The 24,371-nt window shown below is 32.5% G+C and overlaps 2 protein-coding genes across 4 annotated transcripts; one reads left to right on the top strand and one right to left on the bottom strand.

Annotated features, from left to right (window-relative positions):
* Positions 1-723: 723 nt before the first annotated feature.
* On the top strand, positions 724-6,849 carry LOC111421540 (trans-2,3-enoyl-CoA reductase Sc2). Its single transcript, XM_023054711.2, has 5 exons — positions 724-937; positions 994-1,346; positions 6,078-6,294; positions 6,347-6,539; positions 6,595-6,849. Exons 1-5 carry the CDS (start codon positions 932-934, stop codon positions 6,720-6,722), a joined length of 897 nt encoding a protein of 298 aa, XP_022910479.1. The 5' UTR covers positions 724-931; the 3' UTR covers positions 6,723-6,849.
* On the bottom strand, positions 6,847-24,306 carry LOC111421539 (casein kinase I gish). 3 transcript variants are annotated; one of them, XM_071199068.1, is made up of 6 exons: positions 23,659-24,306; positions 11,029-11,079; positions 9,659-10,677; positions 8,733-8,813; positions 8,475-8,671; positions 6,847-8,348 (listed from the first exon to the last, which is right to left on the bottom strand). In XM_071199068.1, the coding sequence occupies exons 2-6, from the start codon at positions 11,060-11,062 to the stop codon at positions 8,267-8,269; spliced, it is 1,413 nt and encodes a 470-aa protein (XP_071055169.1). In that variant the 5' UTR covers positions 11,063-11,079; positions 23,659-24,306; the 3' UTR covers positions 6,847-8,266. The 3 variants fall into 3 exon arrangements, with proteins under 3 accessions (XP_071055169.1, XP_071055170.1, XP_022910477.1); XM_071199069.1 differs by having other exon boundaries at positions 6,847-8,318; XM_023054709.2 differs by lacking the exon at positions 11,029-11,079.
* Positions 24,307-24,371: the final 65 nt, after the last annotated feature.

The raw sequence follows: 24,371 nt of genomic DNA, 5'->3' as shown, positions 1-24,371 counted from the left end.
ATGGTTCTTAAGTAATCACTAGATTATTTACACTGCACAATAATTATAACAATGTTATACACACTTTAATACACTAAAAGTAACAAATAACGACATTATAAACTAAATTGCGATCTTTGGTACGAGAAAAAAATGTAACACATATACGACTACGTGACAATTTTGAGAAAATGGATATGCGCCTCGCAACAACTAAAAGCAGACTTAATAGAGGGTAAGAAGGTGAGGCAGACGACAAAAAATCCATTTTCACAGATTTTCGCTTAGTGTTTAAAGGTTAAGATGTAAAGAAAGTTTTAGTAGAAGGGTTAATAAATGTATTGAAGTGGGTGGGGAAATATTTGAACATTTATTATAAATTTTATACTTGTTCTTATAAGATAAAGATGTTTTATGATGTAATTTTTTTTAATTCTTTTACTTTTATTCATAGATTCAGATTTTGCAATCAAAAACGTAGTGTGCCATTTAAAAAATTAGCCATGACCTTGAAAATAAGATCAAGGTCAAAAAATGTTATTGTAATATGATTTCCCCCTTCGCATAGAACAACTTTCATTTGGTTCATTTTTATATAAAATGAATTTTCGAGATAATCGCTTGTTTCACTTTAAATGGACCATGCTGTATATAAGACTTCAATGGGTACCAACAATTAAAAGTTTTGTAACTAAAAAATATTCTAGAATATTAAATAAATAAGTATAATAATACAAATAAATGGGGCAATAATTTAGACGAATTTTTTTAAAAATTTTCTAATTAGCTTTAAAAAATACATCTTATTTTTTATATTTGTTTACATTGTTAGTGTCATTTGAAGTTGCATACGTCACTAGGTGGTCAAAGAGCGATCAAATTACCTTTAAAATTATTGAATAATTAACGGCTGAATTGAAATCATTTCAAGTTTCTAATTTGCACCGTCAGCATGGAGGTAAGTTAAAATCTACAAAATCCCATTTTTAATAGCCTAAAATATTTTTTTTTTAGCTAAACATTTTCTCTACAAGTAATAAATCGCTTTGCAAAGTCTCAATGCAGTCATCAGATACTGTTGGAGACGTAAAAAAAGCAATATCACGTGCCATAAAGAAGTTATCAATTCATCGCCAATCAATTCGCAGCGAATTAAAAGGCAAAGACTTAAAAGATAACACATCACTATCTGGTTTGGGATTATCGAATGGGTCAACACTTTATGTTAAAGACTTGGGGCTTCAAATTGGATGGCGAACGGTTTTTGTGGCTGAATATTTCGGCCCACTTATTGTATATATTCTTTTTGCGTTACGTCCGGCGTTTATTTACGCCAATTCCAACGCTCCATATTCTTTAGGGGCTAAGTAAGTTAAAAAAATATATTAAGAATCATCATGTGGCTTAAAAATCGAAAAATCACTTTTAAGTTTCGACGTGACGTCACTTTTTGTGACGTCATCGACCATGCTAACTATATATTTTTGCAGCACATTTGGTTAAAACGCATATTTTCGGGTGTTTTTTATAGCCCCTCTTCACTATGGCTTATTATGGACCACTGCAAGCCATCGCCATTGTGTAGATGGTCTGAAGTGGCCATGAATAATAATAATAATATATAATTAATAGTAACAAGAACTTAAAAATAACAAAATTGTAATTGAAATTATAATAGAGCAATGGTATGGTGTAAAATGGTGGATAATGGTAATGGTAAAGGATGGTTTTGGGACACCACGCATTAAAGGGCGCCATCATGCGCAGCTAACTGCGCAGTGGCATGTCCACACAACTTAACCATTTCGGTTGTCAACAGCACCTTTTGCTTATAGTGGTCCATTAGGTGGGCCATCTAGACTATACCACTGTGTCCATCTTGAGCAATAGTGAAGAGGGGCCATTACACTTTGTCACAAAAGTCTTCATACAGCCCAGAAATTCGTATTTATGAATGTTATGAAACATTTTACATATTTTCAGCGATTAATAATGATTTAAAATTAAAATATATGCTTCTAGTAAGAATTAGGAAAGATAACAAAGATAAATTACTTTTTCTGATCACACGAAAGTGTTCGTACAGAATGTGGGAAGTTAGCTCTTCATTTTTTGATTTTAAAATTTTTCATTGTTCTAGATTTTTCTAAAGAAATGTTTAATATAGTCATAGACGTGCCATAAAAAATTTCGACTTTCTAATTGTTGGGAATAAATAATACAATCAATAAATACTATCAAGTCAAAACTCTTTATTTACTACAAAAAAATAGGAACATTTTGCAATTATACGCGTAATTTAAATTAATGTAAAATTAGTGTGACTTCTGTTGTTGCAGATTAGATGATAAATAACATATGTTAGGGTTGTAAGATGTTACTTTTAGCAGAATGCATGCTGAACTGGAGTCATCTGTCAAACCGAGTCTTTAATGTTATTTATCTCTGAAAATAATGACTCGTAGGCAAAAAAATATTGTTAAAATGGCATGAGCCAGCTTCTTCAAACAATTAAATGTGTTTGGTAACGCATTCCATGTTTTGAATTTTGTCCAATTGGGACAAATTCAGTTTATCCAATGACATCACATCAGGGTACATAATAAGCTTGAGTATTTCCGATAATAATTCCCTGATTGAAGAATCAATCACAGAAATAAATTCTTCAGTAACTTGGTTTTCGTCTGGTTTCTCATATATTTCCAAATCGTTGAAATATTTTTTCAAATTTGGAAAATACTTGTAGTTTGTGATAATATCGTCCCTGAAAACTTGCAGTTTAGTCTCAAAAGCGCGAATTATTTTAATTAATTTATGTTTAACATTTAAATGTCTGTAAAAAATATCAATTATGAAAGCCACATAACATCCAGCAAGTGTAGGTATTCTTCAACTTTTCCCTCATTTTGCAGAAACAGTCTGATTTCTTCCAAGCGACTAAACCAGCGAACATCAGTAAGCCATTGTACACCGAGTTGACTTCATCTAACGAAGCATCGAACTTTCGCCTGTTTAAAGCCTGCGACGAGATGAGGTTGAATATTTTTGCGACTACCGCCATTACATTATCAAACCACTCTTAGCACACAAGGCTTGTTCAGTGGAATTGAAGAATCGATTGCCCTACGTCTGTTTGAAATAAACTTATGAAATCATTTTTTTTACCCACCATACTTGGAGCAACATCAGTTCATCAACGATTTGATCGCAATTAATTCTTTCTTAATGACGTTTCCAACGTAATATTGAGCAAAAACAGCTAAACGAACATAGCGATATAAAAGAAGCAGAGCTAATGTCAATTTTTTGTTGATCTGTTACATTTTCGGCTAGTTTTAAGATTTTTTCTTTTATTGTATTTCTAGATAAAAGAGTATTTTTGATACGCTGAATTGTCTTCTATCTAACCAGACTTCCTTCAAAAACTGTCCCTCTTGAAAAGGTTTACTATGCGGAGCAATAATATTTGTAGCCGCGTAACTTGCCGCGCTCGTATGACAATTTTTGCAAACATATTTAGTCATAGATGTTGACTGTTTATTTCTGTCTTTCAATGCACTTGCAATTAATTCTTTTTGCTCTGGTTCGCTTTTTTGTGATTTGTTTCAAAATGCCGTTTCACAGACGATGTGCCAGAACATACTAATCATGCCATATTTCTCTGTCCACCAAGTTTGAAATTCTCTGATACTCTTTCTATCTTACACTTTTTGTTTTTTTGCTGAACTAGCCATATTAAATAACAGTTAAAATCATAGATACAACTCAAATATTCACTTTATTATAAATTATAAAATAATTATAATATTATAAACAGTTTTGAATTTTTTTATGATATGTTGCATTGTAGATCGTGGTTTACTAACAACTTTTGTGATTGTGCTCAACGATTTCCCTTCATTTTTGAATTTAACAGTTAAACTTCTTAATTCTTCACTGTGTCTATTATGTAATGCAATTTTCACACTAAACATGTCTTAACAAGTCAGAGTTTATGATATACCAAAGTTAAACGAAGTGAACCGAACATTAACGATCGGCAAATCATCATAATGAAGTAAGAATCAGTGTACGAACATTTTCATGACATCAAAAAGCGATATTTTTTTTTACTTATTTATTTATTTAAATAGAATATGTTTTATTTTATCCATAAAACGTTATTAACTGTTTTATATTATATTATTTTAATATAATATATATAATCGGCTATTTTATTGTTTTGTAGAATTTTTTCACCTTTACGAAGACTTTTGTGACTAAGTGTAGGTGTTCTTGTGTGGCTATAAAATAAACAATTTATAGGTTAGATGTTATATATCACTATGTTCCATATTTTTATTAAATTAAAACTAGAACCAACACAAGACCTAGAACTAGAATCATTCGGGTTTAGCCGTCTTGAGAGACTTGCGGCTAAATCCGAATGTTTCTAGTTCTAGGTCTAGTGTTAGTTCTAGTTTTACTCTAGCATAATTGCTAGAACTAACACAAGACCTAAAACTAGAATCATTCGGGTTTAGCCGTCTTTAGAGACGTGCGGCTAAACCCGAATGTTTCTAGTTCCAGGTCTAGTGTTAGTTCTAGTTTTACAGTATCACTAGAACCAACACAAGACCTAGAACTAGAATCATTCGGGTTTAGCCGTCTTGAGAGACTTGCGGCTAAATCCGAATGTTTCTAGTTCTAGGTTTAGTGTTAGTTCTAGTTTTACGCTAGCACAATTACTAGAACTAACACAAGACCTAAAACTAGAATCATTCGGGTTTAGCCGTCTTTAGAGACGTGCGGCTAAACCCGAATGATTCTAGTTTTAGGTCTTGTGTTAGTTCTAACGATAGTGCAATATTAGAACTAACACTAGACCTGGAACTAGAATCATTCGGGTTTAGCCGCACGTCTCTAAAGACGGCTAAACCCGAATGATTCTAGTTTTAGGTCTTGTGTTAGTTCTAACGATAGTGCAATATTAGAACTAACACTAGACCTAGAACTAGAATCATTCGAGTTTAGCCGTCTTGAGAGACGTGCGGCTAAATCCGAATGTTTCTAGTTCTAGATCTAGTGTTAGTTCTAGTTTTACGCTAGCATAATTACTAGAACTAACACAAGACCTAGAACTAGAATCATTCGGGTTTAGCCGTCTTGAGAGACGTGCGGCTAAATCCGAATGTTTCTAGTTCTAGGTCTAGTGTTAGTTCTAGTTTTACTCTAGTATAATTACTAGAACTAACACAAGACCTAAAACTAGAATCATTCGGGTTTAGCCGTCTTTAGAGACGTGCGGCTAAACCCGAATGTTTCTAGTTCCAGGTCTAGTGTTAGTTCTAGTTTTACAGTATCACTAGAACCAACACAAGACCTAGAACTAGAATCATTCGGGTTTAGCCGTCTTGAGTGACGTGCGGCTAAATCCCAATGTTTCTAGTTCTAGTGTTAGTTCTAGTTTTACGCTAGCATAATTACTAGAACTAACACAAGACCTAGAACTAGAATCATTCGGCTTTAGCCGTCTTTAGAGACGTGCGACTAAACCCGAATGTTTCTAGTTCCAGGTCTAGTGTTAGTTTTAGTTTTACAGTATCACTAGAACCAACACAAGACCTAGAACTAGAATCATTCGGGTTTAGCCATCTTGAGAGACTTGCGGCTAAACCCGAATGTTTCTAGTTCCTGGTCTAGTGTTAGTTCTAATATTGCACTATCGTTAGAACTAACACAAGACCTAAAACTAGACTCATTCGGGTTTAGCCGTCTTTAGAGACGTGCGGCTAAATCCGAATGATTCTAATTTTCGGTCTAGTGTTAGTTCTACTATTGTACTATCACTATCACTAGAGCTAGAACTAGAATCATTCGGGTTTAGCCGTCTTGAGAGAATGTGGCTAAATCCGAATGTTTCTAGTTCTATTTCTTATTTGTGGTATATATTTTTTTTCACATCGAATCTTGAATGTAATTTTTCGATGTGTTCTACACTTTTCCGCACTTTCTTTTTATTTCTAACGTATTTCTAGGATTGATTTTTAAGCCGCTACGATGATTCTTGAACTTCTCCAAAATATAAAAAATTAGAAAATAAAAAATCTTTTTTTTAGAATTGCAGTTTGCTGTTGGTCATTCCATTATTTAAAACGAATTTACGAATCGATTTTCGTTCATCGTTTTTCCCACGCCACAATGCCAATAAGAAGCTTATTTAAAAATTGTGCTTATTATTGGGGTTTTGCCGCTTATATAGCCGTACATGTAAATCATCCATTATTTACTGAACCATCCTTTTTGCAAATGGCGTTTGGGTTAGGGATGTTTATCGTAAGAAACGAATTAATTAGGGTGATACTTAATAATTTTTTTGTTTTGTTAGTTTTGTGAGTTGGGTAATTTAAGTATTCACTTATTATTAAGAGATTTACGACCCGCTGGATCGACGGTGCGAAAAATACCAAAACCCAATAGTAATTTTTTTACAAAATTATTTAATTTGGTTTCTTGCCCTAATTATACTTATGAATATGGGGCTTGGCTTGGGTTTTCAATCTTAACTAGTTGTGTTCCAGGTAAAAATAAAATTATTTTATTGTACAGTCTGATTTAATTATTATTATTTTTTAGCTTTAATATTTGCAATGGCTGGAATGTATCAAATGACACTTTGGGCAATAAATAAGCATAAAAATTACAAGAAAGAATTCAAAGATTATCCGAAATCAAGAAAAGCTATCATTCCATACATGTTATAATTTTATATTTTTTTTGGAAAACAAGGGTTGGAGGGTTACATGAAATATTTTGAGTGGTGAAGCAATTTTTTGTTTGTTATTTTTTTGTAAATGGATTAAATATAAATAAAACCAGTTTAAAACATTATTTTTTGCATTCTATTTTATAGAAATACAATTCACAAAAGGTACAGTTGTTGTTCAAATTGGATAGTTAACAGCTATGATTTATTGTATTGTTTTACATTCGGGCACGTAAAAATAAGAGGAAAGAAAAGATAAAAAGAGAGTAGAATTAACGAAGAAGAAAAATGGCTACGGTAAAATTCGTGATAAACAAAGCTATGTAAGGCTATAATTTTTTTTTCACGTGAACAACGGCATCTCGTAATTATATCATACAATAATAAAATCACAATCTGTTAACCACATAATATTGAAAGCTTGTTATATTGAATGTAGATTATAATACAAGATCCTAATACTTTCTTTCGAATACTTTCAAATTCTATAATGGATAAAATTCTTTTTTGGAATTAATAAACAATTTTTACGTCCGATAGAAAATATTCAATATGCCAATGCTTTTATTTATTTATTTTTGGATTTGTATGTACAATTTTCATTCGTCATTAAACTTTCAAGCAAATAGTTTTTTTAAAAAACTGTAATAAAGTCGAATATATATTTATTAATAATTTTCGAAATGTCGTACTACACGCAATTCAATTTAATTTTAAATTTATTTAATTCTTTGTTTTAAGAACAACATAATCGTCGTGAAGGCCTGTATAGTTTTTTTTGTATATTACACCATTGTCAGCGTATTTAATTAATTTCCTTTCCGTCTCGAGATCAAAGAGTTCTAACTTTATTTATAATTTTAATGTTAGAACTTTCCGACTTTTAGATAAAAAGTAAGTTTTTTGTATTATTTTTTTAGCGATCAGAACCTTACTCATAAATAAAAAAAACCAAAAATTGAGGAAAACAAGAATAATTACAAACAATTGTATTGAGAAAAAATAATAAAATAGGAGACAATGACAATTTTTAAATTTTAAATTAATTAGATATTTACAAATTATGGATGAACGAAAAAAAATAAAATAAAATAATAATAAAGAAAATGGATTAGTAATTAATCTAAGGTAGTATTTGGTAAGGATTACAATAAATAATATACTACATAAAAGAATTTTTTTAAACCTTTTTTTTTGTAAATTAAATATTAATCATAATCGGGTACGAAAAATGAATGAAAAAGAAAATACGAGTAAGGCTCTTATTACAATATAATAATGCAGTTAGGTAATCGACTTAAAATATTTATATTTGAAATTAAAACTAACCCTACATTTAGCTATTAAATAGTAAATAACATAATAACAACTATATGTTGGTCTTGATTTTTTTTTAATTTTACCATATTTTTTTTCTTTCTCTTTTTTTGTTTCAAAATTTGTTTGTTTCATTTAATTAAACAAGAGTCAATTGAGTGTAGCAGCATTACTGTGACCGCATGGTAATAGCGTGAGGTGTTGATCCGTCTCGCTGTATTGTAGTCATTTTGTTCTAACCCCTTTTTTCTTCTTCCGTTTAAAGAAGCAGCAACACCTGAAACAACAACAACAATCCAAATCCCAACTAACTCGCCATCATTATTCGTTTCACCCCCCCTAATAATGCATTAGGTTTGTTTTAATAACACTTTTTATTAAAACAGACCTATTATTTTCGCCTAAACCCCTACGACAACTCTCTGTTACTCACTTTGTTTCATCCAATAATTCAATTTCTTGTTGTTGCGTTATCGGCGTGTTACTTTGTCCGGCAGTTGGATCATCCGCGTTTAATTCACCATTCGTTGAACTAACAACTTGAACCGATCCGTGTCTATCCGCTGGTGTTAAATTACCCAATGTACTTTGTTTGGATGCTTCTGGCCATGCGTTCGACTTTGGAGGATTCTAAAGATTTTTTTAATAAAAATCGTTAAATCATTGCTTAATTAAAAAAAATTTTTAATACCTTATTAGGTATATGACGCTCTCTGTTTGGTGATACTACAACCTCGTGACCTGTCGTTTGTAAAGAACCTACTGGGGTACTCTGAAAAATGATTTTTTTTAAATTGCTTGTTAATTCCCATTAATTTGTATTAAAAATTATGTAGGATTCTTATTTCGGTAATAATATGATTCGTAATTAGTTTTAATCACGAAACATTCTTAAGAATTTCATAACTTGTATTACAAAAAAATTTGAAATTTTGATACGTCATAGAATGATTAATAATAACACATTTGTTTTAATTTATTAATTTTTTTTAACACATCTTGCGCGGTAATCGGATAAAATCGTTTTGCGCGAATTTCACATTAACTAAACTCGTTTTGCATAGTATTGGCGGCAAAGATGTGTTAAGTTTGGTTTTTAGCCTTAAATGTGTTATTAACTAAATTTATTTTTATTCGTAATTGCATATTAATTTGTGAATAGGATAGGATAATTTTTAAACTTTATTTATTTATTAATTTTTTTTGTAGGGTTTAGGTTAGTTATTTGAGATGTTAATATTAATAGAGAAAAAAAACAACAAATTAAGACACCTTGAATGTTTCGATATTCAAAACGATTACAAGATTACCTCAATAAATGCAATAATAATAGTAATTAAGTACATACATAAGCAACCAATGTACCTAACTAAATAAAGGAGTAATATATAATAAGTTCTAGCCTAAGAAAACGAGAATAGCCGTGGGACAAAATACAATCGTGTTACCTTTGCAGACCGAGTTTTAAATTTATTAGAAGGCGGCGCCTTTTTGATTTGTTGAAAATAGTACGCGTTTGGTGGCTGTTACAGAAAAATAATAACCCTTTTTACGTTTTTCCCAAAATCTTTTAGTTTTAGTGTATTTAGTTTTTGTGGTAACCGTCTTGGTTCTTACCATAGTTTTTCCTGTCCAGTCAAATTCTCCGTCATCGACGAAACCGCTTCGTTCAAAGAGATCGGTAAACAGTCTACGTAAATATTCATAATCCGGCGTTTCGAAGAAATCAAGCCGACGAACATAGCGGAGATACTGTGCCATTTCATCCGGATGACCGTCGCATAGAACATCGATTGGCGTTGCACGTTTCGTATCCCCAATTTTCTGGTAACGTTCCTTTAAGGTGTCCGCTTTAAGGCCTTGCCAAGGCAACGAACCTCTTAGGAAATACATGAACATGTGTCCCAAGGCTTCGAGGTCGTCCCTTCGTGATTGTTCTTTACCAAGATGCGTATTTATCGACATGTAACGTGCGGTGCCCGTTAAGCTCTTGTGTTCTCTATACGGTATGTGTTTGTTTGTTTCTAATTCTATGTACTCTTTCGCGAGGCCAAAATCGATAATGTGAATGATTTTCTCGCGATTCGTCGAGCTGCGACCGATCAAAAAATTTTCCGGCTTAACATCGCGGTAAATTAGATGCCGTCCGTGGACGTACTCGATTCTATGCAGTAGCTGCGTCGCTATCATTAGCACAGTCTTTAGCGAGAAGCGTCTGTCGCAAAGGTCGAACAGATCCTCTAGACTAGGTCCTAATAATTCCATTACAAGTGCATTGAACTTTCCGCAGGGTCCGAAATAATATACCTCCGGTATTCCTTCGTGAGATCCCAATAACTTATAAAAACGATACTCTAAATGCAATTGCGGAGCCTTCGACTTCATCGGTTCCATTTTAATCGCTACGTGCTCATTGTTGTAAAGATTTTTACCCAGCCTTAGTTCGCCAAAGTTACCGCATCCGATCTTCTTACCAACGCGAAAATTTGGTCCAACCATCAGCACGCCCGAATTGGAATTCATCGAATGCCTCGACGAATGGGTTTCGCCGCCTCCTCCGGCTCCATGGCGTTTCGAATTCTTCTTCTGCTCCATCATCGGTTTGGGTTGTTTAGGTACTACGTCTTGTTGTCGCACTGTAACAAGATCCAATACTAAACTGACCGTAACGTACATGACAATCGACTTAATCTTATTATAATAGTTGACCAATACAAACAAACAGTAAATGAACGTGTACGAAAAAAATGGGAAACGCATGGTTATTGGTTACTTCGACCATTTATCTTAGAATGATCGATTGCAAGAATGAATCAAGAACGAATCGAGCATCCGCTTTATAACGCCTTGTTATCAGCAAATACCCCACAAATGACGCAAAATTTTTTAATGTATGAAAAGCTTCATAAATTAACAGTAAAATAGCCAAAATGTTCCATTCAATTTGAAACAAACACAAACAAATTCGATTTTTTACAGCCCCTTACTTGTTTCTAACAATGGTTTTGTGTTAAATTCCATTTTAATCGCTCGCACACCTAGAACATATTTAACACATAAAAAAATTAACCGTCCATTATTAATCGAATACAATACTAATTGAAATTGCATTGCAAACTATGTTTTCCACGGTAAATAAGATCATAAAAAAGAAACACATAACAAGAAACAAGTCTAAATGTAAGTATTTAGTTATATTTAATTATTACCTTAATCCGAATTCATTTCGAATCAACGAAAACACTACCGAGTTGAATGCAGTAACAGCACTGACTAAGAGCTATTAGTAAGGTTATGTTACCTACAAGTTTTGATAACATCGTAATTAAAAACAATTATTCATCGGCCAATTTTTACAAGAGTTCAATTTATATCAAATTTCAAAAATATTCCGCTAACAAAAACCGAAATGTTGTGTGCGTTTCAATTTACATTTGGGTATTATACCTATATTAATTTGCTTGATTATAACCCACATATATTTTAATTTATCATTTTTATAAAATAATACTAAAATAATATGTATTAATATAAAACTGAAATATGTTTCAAGTTTAATTCGAGATTTTAAGTGATTGAACAAATTATGCGCTAAAGAATTTAAGTACCTCGAAGACACTTCTCACATATATCTTAGCTTTTGAGTCAATTTATTTTTTCTCTTATTATTAAGGTACAGGGTGGGTAAATTTTGATGTTATTATAGGCTATCTCAGAAACTATGAGAGATATGAAAAAAGTAGGTGCCATCCAATCCTGCAAAGACCAAACCTCCATCTTCTTTTGTTTTTATGTTATAGCTAAAAAGTCAAATTTTCGCGATACAACTTTATGTTATATCTCCAAAATTATAAGTTTAAAATTTTTCAACGGCAGTATATTCTACTCAAAAAGTGTCTTAAAAACGTATTTCAAAAATATTCCGCTAACAAAAACCGAAATGAAACTTCACATTTGGGTATTATACCTATATTAAGGGTTAAGCAATTGGTGGAAAATTTGTAATATTCAAAAAATTTTGTTTGATAAAACCCACATATATTTTAATTGATAACATTTTTGATTAATTTTAGAATCATTTATCGTTTTTCCTTTAAATTTAAACATTTTTATAAATCACTACTAAAATAATATGTATTAATATAAAACTGAAATATGTTTCAAGTTTTATTCGAGATTCTATGTGATTGAACAAATCATGCGCTAAAGAATTTAAGTACCTCAAAGACACTTCTCAACTCTATCTCAGCTTTTGAGTCAGTTTATTTTTTCTCTTATTATTAATGTACAGGGTGGGTAAATTTTGATGTTATTATAGGCTATCTCAGAAACTATAAGAGATATGAAAAAAGTAGGTGCCATCCAATCCCGCAAAGACCAAACCTCCATCTTCTTTTGTTTTTATGTTATAGCCAAAAAGTCAAATTTGCGCGATACAACTTTATGTTATATCTCCAAAATTATAAGTTTAAAATTTTTCAACGGCAGTATATTCTACTCAAAAAGTGTCTTAAAAACGTATTTTAAAAGTATTCCGCTAACAGAAACCGAAATGAAACTTAACATTTGGGTATTATACCTATATTAAGGGTTAAGCAATTGGTGGAAAATTTGTAATATTCAAAAAATTTTGTTTGATAAAACCCACATATATTTTAATTGATAACATTTTTGATTAATTTTAGAATCATTTATCGTTCTTCCTTTAAATTTAAACATTTTTATAAAACACTACTAAAATAATATGTATTAATATAAAACTGAAATATGTTTCAAGTTTTATTCGAGATTTTAAGTGATTGAACAAATCATGCGCTAAAGAATTTAAGTACCTCGAAGACACTTCTCACATATATCTCAGCTTTTGAGTCAATTTATTTTTTCTCTTATTATTAATGTACAGGGTGGGTAAATTTTGATGTTATTATAGGCTATCTCAGAAACTATAAGAAATATGAAAAAAGTAGGTGCCATCCAATCTCGCAAAAACCAAACCTCCATCTTCTTTTGTTTTTATGTTATAGCCAAAAAGTCAAATTTTCGCGATACAACTTTATGTTATATCTCCAAAATTATAAGTTTAAAATTTTTCAACGGCAGTATATTCTACTCAAAAAGTGTCTTAAAAACGTATTTCAAAAATATTCCGCTAACAGAAACCGAAATGAAACTTAACATTTGGGTATTATACCTATATTAAGGGTTAAGCAATTGGTGGAAAATTTGTAATATTCAAAAAATTTTGTTTGATAAAACCCACATATATTTTAATTCATAACATTTTTGATTAATTTTAGAATCATTTATCGTTCTTCCTTTAAATTTAAACATTTTTATAAATCACTACTAAAATAATATGTATTAATATATAACTGAAATATGTTTCAAGTTTTATTCGAGATTCTATGTGATTGAACAAATCATTCGCTAAAGAATTTAAGTACCTAAAAGACACTTCTCAACTATATCTCAGCTTTTGAGTCAGTTTATTTTTTCTCTTATTATTAATGTACAGGGTGGGTAAATTTTGATGTTATTATAGGTTATCTCAGAAACTATGAGAGATATGAAAAAAGTAGGTGCCATCCAATCCCGCAAAGACCAAACCTCCATCTTCTTTTGTTTTTATGTTATTGCCAAAAAGTCAAATTTTCGCGATACAACTTTATGTTATATCTCCAAAATTATAAGTTTAAAATTTTTCAACGGTAGTATATTCTACTCAAAAAGTGTCTTAAAAACGTATTTCAAAAATATTCCGCTAACAGAAACAGAAATGAAACTTCACATTTGGGTATTATACCTATATTAAGGGTTAAGCAATTGGTGGAAAATTTGTAATATTCAAAAAATTTTGTTTGATAAAACCCACATATATTTTAATTGATAACATTTTTGATTAATTTTAGAATCATTTATCGTTCTTCCTTTAAATTTAAACATTTTTATAAATCACTTCTAAAATAATATGTATTAATATAAAACTGAAATATGTTTCAAGTTTTATTCGAGATTCTATGTGATTGAACAAATCATGCGCTAAAGAATTTAAGTACCTCAAAGACACTTCTCAGCTATATCTCAGCTTTTGAGTCAGTTTATTTTTTCTCTTATTATTAATGTACAGGGTGGGTGAATTTTGATGTTATTATAGACTATCTCAGAAACTATAAGAGATATGAAAAAAGTAGGTGCCATCCAATCTCGCAAAAACCAAACCTCCATCTTCTTTTGTTTTTATGTTATAGCCAAAAAGTCAAATTTTCGCGATACAACTTTATGTTATATCTCCAAAATTATAAGTTTAAAATTTTTCAACGGCAATATATTCTACTCAAAAAGTGTCTTAAAAACGTATTTCAAAAATATTCCGCTAACAAAAACCGAAATGAAACTTCACATTTGGGTATTATACCTATATTAAGGGTTAAGCAATTGGTGGAAAATTTGTAATATTCAAAAAATTTTGTTTGATAAAACCCACATATATTTTAATTCATAACATTTTTGATTAATTTTAGAATCATTTATCGTTCTTCCTTTAAATTTAAACATTTTTATAAATCACTACTAAAATAATATGTATTAATATATAACTGAAATATGTTTCAAGTTTTATTCGAGATTCTATGTGATTGAACAAATCATGCGCTAAAGAATTTAAGTACCTCAAAGACACTTCTCAGCTATATCTCAGCTTTTGAGTCAGTTTATTTTTTCTCTTATTATTAATGTACAGGGTGGGTGAATTTTGATGTTATTATAGGCTATCTCAGAAACTATAAGAGATATGAAAAAAGTAGGTGCCATCCAATCTCGCAAAAACCAAACCTCCATCTTCTTTTGTTTTTATGTTATTGCCAAAAAGTCAAATTTTCGCGATACAACTTTATGTTATATCTCCAAAATTATAAGTTTAAAATTGTCCAACGGCAGTATATTCTACTCAAAAAGTGTCTTAAAAACGTATTTCAAAAATATTCCGCTAACAGAAACCGAAATGAAACTTCACATCTGGGTATTATACCTATATTAAGGGTTAAGCAATTGGTGGAAAATTTGTAATATTCAAAAAAATTTGTTTGATAAAACCCACATATATTTTAATTGATAACATTTTTGATTAATTTTAGAATCATTTATCGTTCTTCCTTTAAATTTAAACATTTTTATAAATCACTACTAAAATAATATGTATTAATATAAAACTGAAATATGTTTCAAGTTTTATTCGAGATTCTATGTGATTGAACAAATCATGCGCTAAAGAATTTAAGTACCTAAAAGACACTTCTCACCTATATCTCAGCTTTTGAGTGAATTTATTTTTTCTCTTATTATTAATCTACAGGGTGGGTAAATTTTGATGTTATTATAGGCTATCTCAGAAACAATAAGAGATATGAAAAAAGTAGCTGCCATCCAATCCCGCAAAGACTATACCTCCATCTTCTTTTGTTTTTAATGTTATAACCAAAAAGTAAAATTTTCGCGATACAACTTTATGTCAGATCTCCAAAATCATCAGTATATTCTTCTCAAAAAAGTATCTTAAAAGCGTATCAACCTCATTTCGAGATTTTTCGTAACTCTTATAGTTTCTGAGATAACCTATAATAACACCCAAATTTACCCACCCTGTACATTACACCTCCTTTATTGTGTCCCTCCTAAGACTATTTTACATATTTCTTGAAGTGCGCTTTTCCTCTTCTTCCCTTGTGTCTTATGTACAAAATCTGACTTTTACAAATTTGCTTCAAGTTAAATCTGCGTTTATGGCACCAACGGTGAAGTATACCAATTATATGATTAGCCACTCCTTATAACCGAAGTAAGCCACTTGGAGATTATGACAGAGTCGCAGATGATGGCAAGATGACGCCAATGGGAAAAGGCCTAAGGAAAGATTTTTATGCATAGAAGAATACAATAACTATATGAATGGAGTCGACCTGCTAGATAGCAGAAAAGAACGGGTTGCAAGGAGTTAATAATTTCCATAATAATAGAAGAAGCCTTATATTATACAGGGTGTTTCTAAATTGATGTGAAAGATTTCAAGGAGTGTCTTTTATATAACTAAAGGTATGGAAAAAATCTGCAACTTTCTTATCTCTTGACATTTTACAGCTAATATATTGTTAGTTTGATCACAAAAAATAAAATAATGCTGAGATCAATTTGACATAACTCTATTTTTTTGACTAATAATAACCTATGTGAATTAATTCACTTGAGCCTGTGTATTATTTTATTTTTTGTGATCAAACTAACAATTTTAGGAGAAAATGTTAAGAGACAAATAAGTTGCGTATTGAATCCCTCTATTTAAATCAAGTTTTTAAATAGCAAAATGTAGACGCATTAAAAAGTTCTGATGCAAAGTATTATAGGGGTTGATTTTTTCAGCCCCTTATAATAACATTTACATATCTTCTAAATTTCAATACCAATTAAAAGGAGTCTAACAGCATCAGATTATTCTAAATATACTAAGTTCCATAAAAATTGCAACAGCTAGAATATTGATGTCTTTCATAAAAACAACAAACGATTAAAATTTGCTAGTATTTTGGTTATTTTTTTGTTTATTCCTTTGCACAGAAATAAATTTAAAGAAATAAACAAATCAGTGTGTAATTATCTGTCAGTTTTGCAAATTATTTTTCACACTTTCGTTCTGAACTTGGTAACAATGCCAAGAGTTAACATCAACATTTTTCCAATTGACTTATTTTGAACGTGGCCATATTATCGGCATGACTTTTGCTAAGAGAAAACGCTCGTTACAACGGTATTGAGATGTTGGCCACAAGAGACAGATTTTCAACAACTCGATCAATTGCAAATGATTGGATGAGAGATGTAGGACCCAGAATGTCAATGTCATCTGTTATTTTTATCCAGGATAGAATGGAGCAACGAATTGTGTTTAATGACTTGGTCGTAGGAGGGTCAGACGGATGCGTGGAGAACATAAAAATCCAACATTTTTTGTGGAACGCAAAACACCATGAGTGCAATATGTTACGGTAGTTGGTCTTCATTGATGGCTCGTTATATTGCCAATGTGCTAGAACATGTTGCGCTTCCATATCATCAGGGGCTGGAAAATCCCATTTTCCAACAGGATGATGCACGCCCTCATACGGCAAGGGCTACTACACGTTTTTTGGAAGAAGCTAACATTGCTGTCCTCTCATAGTCTGCTCGGTCGCCTAATTTGTCGCCCAACATGTATTCCAGATAACTTACCCGATCTCCGGCTACGGATTCAAGAATCACTTGATTGATAGAATGCCACGCCGTCTAAATAAGTACAACTCATTATTGAAAAAAAACTTTTTAGTTTTTGTTTTCAAATTTTAATCGTTTGTTTGTTCTAATAAAAGAGATAATTAATAAGTTTTATAATATTTTGAGCAAAAAAAGCAATTTGTTGGGATTGGAGTCGCAAGGAATAAACCAGAGTGTGCGTTATACCTGAAGTAGCTGGTGTGCGGTAAGTTTGATTGTGTGGTGAGATTGATTCTGCGTGGTTATCGTCTTTATAGTCGTTATTTTCACTTGTGGTTCTTTTCTCCTCTTTGCAGAAGAAAGATTTTAAAGAATGTCACACTACGATGTTTTATTATCTAATTATCTGAATTGTTTTTTCTTTCTTATTATTTTATTTATGAATGAAATACCAATAATAATAATAATATATTTATGAAACACCTGTATATAGGTACTAAAGTAAAGTGAAATTGAGGTTATGTTAGGTTTTACGTCAAAAAACTAATTTTCGGGATGCTTTTTGACCTATACTTTAAAATTAGTACAGTAATGTGGAGAGTTGTCGTTTGTTACCGTAAAGAAGTGCTGCATGCACATTAATGTCAAACATTTTAACCTTTGGAATTTATTGACTTTCTTTTTTGTTTTTAGCTGTTCTTATTCCCTATCTGACTGTTTTTACATGACTACATCTTTATACTGCCACCCAGAGGGTTATTTAGTACATGTTGCTCCGATCGATTACATCTCGTGAGATCATCAGCTTAATATTCAGAATTAACAATTTGCTGTCTCGATTGCTGTTTTACGATGTTACGCGTTTTTTCAACTCCCCATTTGTAACACTTTAAGATGGTAAATATTAATACTATAAAATGTATCATAAATCATAACTAACAAACTTTATACATCCGTTTTAGAAGTGTCTTATGAAGACCAACATATTGGTCGAAACGATCCTAGCACAGAAATCTCATTGAATTAAGGTTTGTGTTCATTAAGTATCAGAATTAGATGAGGGAGTTTGATCGATGTTGACCAGTTATTTTTTATATAATATAAATTCAATAAAAAGCAATTCTTTTTCTGGTCTTTTTCAATTTATTGTCTAACCGATTTCGGCTTACGCCATCATCAGAGACATTGGAAATATAGATTGGATTTTAACAACTTATTTTCCATTTAGTTGTTTAGTTGTTGTGTACACGATAAATTATAAAACAATACTATAAAACTTGGATTGACGGGCACTAATGAAAATAAGGAAAATAAGTTGCTAAAATTCAATCTATATTTCTAATGTCTCTGATGATGGCGTACGCCGAAACCGGTTAGACAATAAATTGAGAAAGACCAGAAAAAGTATTACTATTTATTGAATTTAAGAAATTAAAGAAATATAAGAAAAGTAGCTTACATGTCATGATCTCGTTTTTCGAAAAAATGCTAATGTCCAAAACTCCGAACAGCTATCGTCTTTTGTTTTCGCCCTATCGGCAAAAACTGAAAATTTTGCGAAAACGACAATCGCGAATATCTCTAATATAATAGAAATAATAGATAGTTCTATCATCTAAAAGGGCACACCATACATTGAAGCCTAATCTTCATTGAACACTCAGAGACTTCATCGGTCCAGATGACATTTTGAACAAACAGCAGATTATTTAATTTTTCTAAATATCATCGACAAAATTCTAATCTTAGATTGGCATCTCCGGCACGCAAATGATGAGTTACCCGCGCTTTGTATGGTTTATACTTATTTTTCTTTAATATTCGGGAGCAGCGGCTTTTGGGTCAAACGTCTTGTTCAATTTCTCCGCAAGATGTTGATGGATTTATCGCAACTATTGTTGCAGGTCATTTTGGTATGTTTTTGCACGTGGTTTCCATGAAATTTTCTGCTAACCGGTTGAAGGTTCTTGCGTGCGGTTGTCTTGTTTCCGGATACCTTGTGAAATATAATTCCGCGGCTAACGTCGCATTCTTATCTGATAACATATAGCATTCTATTATGTTACATTTTTTATAATTTTCGAAATTCATTGTGAAGTTTTATTCAGTTTTGTTATACTTTAACACTTAACATGCTGGTGCTCCATACCAGCTCATAATGCTAGAGTTGTGCGAATTTTTAAAGACAAACTTTGGCAATTATTTGATACATTATGTTCCATCATAGTATGTATGGTTACCACCATAGCTACATTAACTTTTAAATACATACATTAGTTTTAGATAGAACACAATAAATTTCTGTTAATTATTCAATAACTACATATAAGAAATATACCCAGCAAACTATATATATTTGTTATCAGAAGAAAATAACAAATTATTTTAGATCATAGCCAACTATGGTTTACATTTAAAAAAATAAAGTTACGTCTAAAATCTCGAAAATGAAAGATGGGAAAAACAACCTACCTAAACCATTGAATTCTTCGTAAAAAGTTGCCCATATAATGTTTTATTTATAATACTCTATCTTTGATAATAAGTGAGATATTCGCGACTGTCGTTTTCGCAAAACTTTCAGTTTTTGCTTTTTTCTCGAAAAACGAGATCATGACATGTAAGCTACTTTTTTTCTATCTCTTTTAGTTTCGGATATAGCCTATGCGGACAACGAAATTGGGACACCCTGTACTTAGTGAACGATTTCATCTAATACCGCCGAGGTCGCTTGCGGGCGAGGAGCTGGAATTGATACATTATTAATACGAACCTCAACTCGATTAATTTTATAACTACGTGATATCAAATGTAGCGCCTCGCCCGCAAGCGACCTCGACGAAGTAATGATAAACGATTTCTCATACAAGTATTGTGTACTTAATTCACTTTTTAAGTAATCAAATGAACGATTTTATCTAATACCGCCGAGGCGCTGGGATTGATACATTATGAATACGAACCTCAACTCGACTAATTTTAAGACTACATGATATTAAATCTAGCGCCTCGCCCGCAAGCGACGTCGGCGAAGTGATGATAAACGATTTCTCATACAAATATTGTGTACTTAATTTACTTTCTAAGACATCAAATGAACGATTTCATCTAATACCGCCGAGGTCGCTTGCGGGCGAGGCGCTGGGATTGATACAAAAATTTTATGACTACGTGGTATCAAATCTAGCGCCTCGCCCGCAAGCGACCTCGGCGAAGTGAAGATAAACGATTTTTCATACAAGTATTGCGTACTTAATTTACTTTCTAAGACATCAAGTGAACGATTTCATCTAATACCGCCGAGGTCGCTTGCGGACGAGGCGCTAGAATTGACACATTATGAATACGAACCTCAACTTGACTAATTTTATGACTACGTGATATCAAATCTAGCGCCTCGCCCGCAAGCGACCTCGGCGAAGTGATAATAAACGATTTCTTATACAAGTATTGTGTATTAATTCACTTTCTAAGACATCAAATGAACGATTTCATCTAATACCGCCGAGGTCGCTTGCGGGCGAGGCGCTGGGATTGATACATTATGAATACGAACCTCAACTTTACTAATTTTATGACTACGCGATATCAAATGTAGCGCCTCGCTCGCAAACGACCTCGGTGAAGTGATGATAAACGATTTTTCATACAAATATTGTGTACTTAATTTACTTTCTAAAACATCAAATGAACGATTTCATCTAATACCGCCGAGGTCGCTTGCGGGCGAGGCGCTGGGATGGATACAAAAATTTTATGACTACGTGGTATCAAATCTAGCGCCTAGCCCGCAAGCGACCTCGGCGAAGTGAAGATAAACGATTTTTCATACAAGTATTGTGTACTTAATTTACTTTCTAAGACATCAAGTGAACGATTTCATCTAATACCGCCGAGGTCGCTTGCGGGCGAGGCGCTGGGATTGATACACTAATTTTATGACTACGTGATATCAAATCTAGCGCCTCGCCCGCAAGCGACCTCGGCGAAGTGATAATAAACGATTTCTTATACACGTATTGTGTATTAATTCACTTTCTAAGACATCAAATGAACGATTTCATCTAATACCGCCGAGGTCGCTTGCGGGCGAGGCGCTGGGATTGATACATTATGAATACGAACCTCAACTTGACTAATTTTATGACTATGTAATATCAAATGTAGCGCCTCGCCCGCAAGCGACCTCGGCGAAGTGAAGATAAACGATTTTTCATACAAGTATTATGTACTTAATTTACTTTCCAAGACATCAAGTGAACGATTTGATCTAATACCGCCCAGGTCGCTTGCGGGCAAGGCGCTGGGATTGATACACTAATTTTATGACTACGTGATATCAAATCTAGCGCCTCGCCCGTAAGCGACCTCGGCGAAGTGATGATAAACGATTTCTCATACAAGTATTGTGTACTAATTAACTTTCTAAGACATCAAATGAACGATTTCATCTAATACCGCCGAGGTCGCTTGCGGGCGAGGCGCTGGGATTGATACATTATGAATACGAACCTCAACTTTACTAATTTTATGACTACGCGATATCAAATGTAGCGGCTCGCCCGCAAACGACCTCGGTGAAGTGATGATAAACGATTTTTCATACAAATATTATGTACTTAATTTACTTTCTAAGACATCAAATGAACGATTTCATCTAATACCGCCGAGGTCGCTTGCGGGAGAGGCGCTGGGATTGATACACTAATTTTATGACTACGTGGTATCAAATGTAGCGCCTCGCCCGCAAGCGACCTCGGCGAAGTGATGATAAACGATTTCTCATACAAGTATTGTGTACTTAATTCACTTTCTAAGACATCAAATGAACGATTTCATCTAATACCGCCGAGGTCGCTTGCGGGCGAGGCGCTGGGATTGATACACTAATTTTATGACTACGTGACATCAAATCTAGCGCCTCGCCCGCAAGCGACCTCGGCGAAGTGATAATAAACGATTTCTTATACAAGTATTGTGTATTAATTCACTTTCTAAGACATCAAATGAACGATTTCATCTAATACCGCCGAGGTCGCTTGCGGGCGAGGCGCTGGGATTGATACACTAATTTTATGACTACGTGGTATCAAATGTAGCGCCTCGCCCGCAAGCGACCTCGGCGAAGTGATGATAAACGATTTCTCATACAAGTATTGTGTACTTAATTCACTTTCTAAGACATCAAATGAACGATTTCATCTAATACCGCCGAGGTCGCTTGCGGGCGAGGCGCTGGGATTGATACACTAATTTTATGACTACGTGACATCAAATCTAGCGCCTCGCCCGCAAGCGACCTCGGCGAAGTGATAATAAACGATTTCTTATACAAGTATTGTGTATTAATTCACTTTCTAAGACATCAAATGAACGATTTCATCTAATACCGCCGAGGTCGCTTGCGGGCGAGGCGCTGGGTTTGATACATTATGAATACGAACCTCAACTTTACTAATTTTATGACTACGTGATATCAAATGTAGCGCCTCGCCCGCAAACGACCTCGGTGAAGTGATGATAAACGATTTTTCATACAAATATTGTGTATTAATTCGCTTTTTAAGACATCAAATGAACGATTTTATCTAATACCGCAGAGGTCGCTTGCGCGCGAAATTGTTTATCATTACATTACATGCCTAACTGAAAAATTAATATTGTAAGGGTTAAAAAAGCAATTACTAATACTGGATATGAAAGTAAACATCCAGACGAACATTTTGAGGTATTGTCACATGACCACTACGATGTTTCATTATCTAATTATCTGAATTGGTTTTTTCTTTCTTATTATTTTATTTAAGAATGCAACTCGAGATAACACACGTTTTGTTCAATCATCTTATTTTGTGAAACACCTGTATATAGGTACTAAGTAAAGTGAATTTGAGGTTATGTTAGGTTTTACGTCAAAAAATTGATTTTCATATGTTTTGAATTAAACAAAAGTTTGTATTTACCTGTACTTAATGTAAAAACTGAAAGGATTTAGTCACCATCGGGTCCAGTTTGGGTTGAAACTAACCTCAAAAATCATCGATTTTGTCACCCGTTCTTTATTTTACGAACGGATATTAAAAAATTGTTTGGATTAGTCACCATATAAGACAACGGTTTTGGTAAATTGGTCAATTTGGCTTTTAGAGATACAATTCTATAGGTAATAGCAACATATATATACACTGACAGAATAATTTCTAGATAAGATATAATGTTATTAATTCATTATCTAGGGTACCGTTTTATGTGAAAAAGATAAAATAAATAATTTGCAACGTTAATAATAAAAAAAACTTTCTCCACTTTTTCTTTTTAGCACCTCTCTTTAATAATGTTATAATATTAATTAATAACAAATAAATAACCTTCTTTACCTGCTTTAAAGAAAACGAAACGTCGCGTATGGATGACTTAATTCACTAAAAACAGTTCGCGTAACGCAACGTAAAGCCACATTAGATTAAGTATCACATTTTTTGTTTAGTATCACAGTATTTTTGCAAATGATTTGCACACCGTTTTTGAAAATCCCTTTCGTTCATTACACTCCCCAAAAGTATTATTTATCCGGTAATAGGGCTCCTCTCTTCGATAAAATCGTGAGAGAGAGATCGCCTTTTTTCTATTATTTCTTCTCTCCGTTTATATTCTCCCGTTATGATTCACAGTTTTAGGGAATTAATTTTTTTGTTGTTTTCGAAAAAATTTTTTCAACTAAACCCTAAATAGAATATAATGTCATAGCGAATAACGTTTTTATGCGAGTTTCGTGCACATCGCCATTATGGTGTTGTACCCGGTCATTTCTACACGGACCGATAGAAATGACATGTCCGAAACCGGAAACGTCACAACAAACTGAAAAAATTCTTTAAACCGAAAACGTTCGAATTACTCTTTTTACCGTCCGAATTCGGTTAACGGAAATAACACTTTGGGATCTATCGGGATTCCATTTTTCAGGGGCCAAGGAAACTATTTATTGAATCACGATAACAAGACTAGTTTTATATCGCGCATGCGCACCGATTAACAGTGTGCCCAATCGAAAATCCAACTCCATCGAAACCACTTTTATTCATAAATT

Source organism: Onthophagus taurus, chromosome 8 (genome assembly GCF_036711975.1).
Source record: "Onthophagus taurus isolate NC chromosome 8, IU_Otau_3.0, whole genome shotgun sequence".
Classification (NCBI taxonomy): Eukaryota; Metazoa; Arthropoda; class Insecta; order Coleoptera; family Scarabaeidae; genus Onthophagus; species Onthophagus taurus.
This window is presented reverse-complemented; position numbering and strand designations above follow the sequence as displayed.

Excerpts from the sequence above, each read along its gene's own strand:
- LOC111421539 (XM_071199068.1), bottom strand. The coding sequence starts at position 11,062 with ATGGAATTTAACACAAAACCATTGTTAGAAACAA. Across the intron at positions 8,814-9,658 it reads ACTGGACAGGAAAAACTATG|AGTACCCCAGTAGGTTCTTT; the intron begins GTAAGAACCAAG and ends ATCATTTTTCAG. Across the intron at positions 8,672-8,732 it reads AGCGTCATATACCTAATAAG|AATCCTCCAAAGTCGAACGC; the intron begins GTATTAAAAATT and ends AAAAATCTTTAG.
- LOC111421540 (XM_023054711.2), top strand. Across the intron at positions 6,295-6,346 it reads TTGGGTTAGGGATGTTTATC|TTTTGTGAGTTGGGTAATTT; the intron begins GTAAGAAACGAA and ends TTGTTTTGTTAG. Across the intron at positions 6,540-6,594 it reads CTTAACTAGTTGTGTTCCAG|CTTTAATATTTGCAATGGCT; the intron begins GTAAAAATAAAA and ends ATTATTTTTTAG.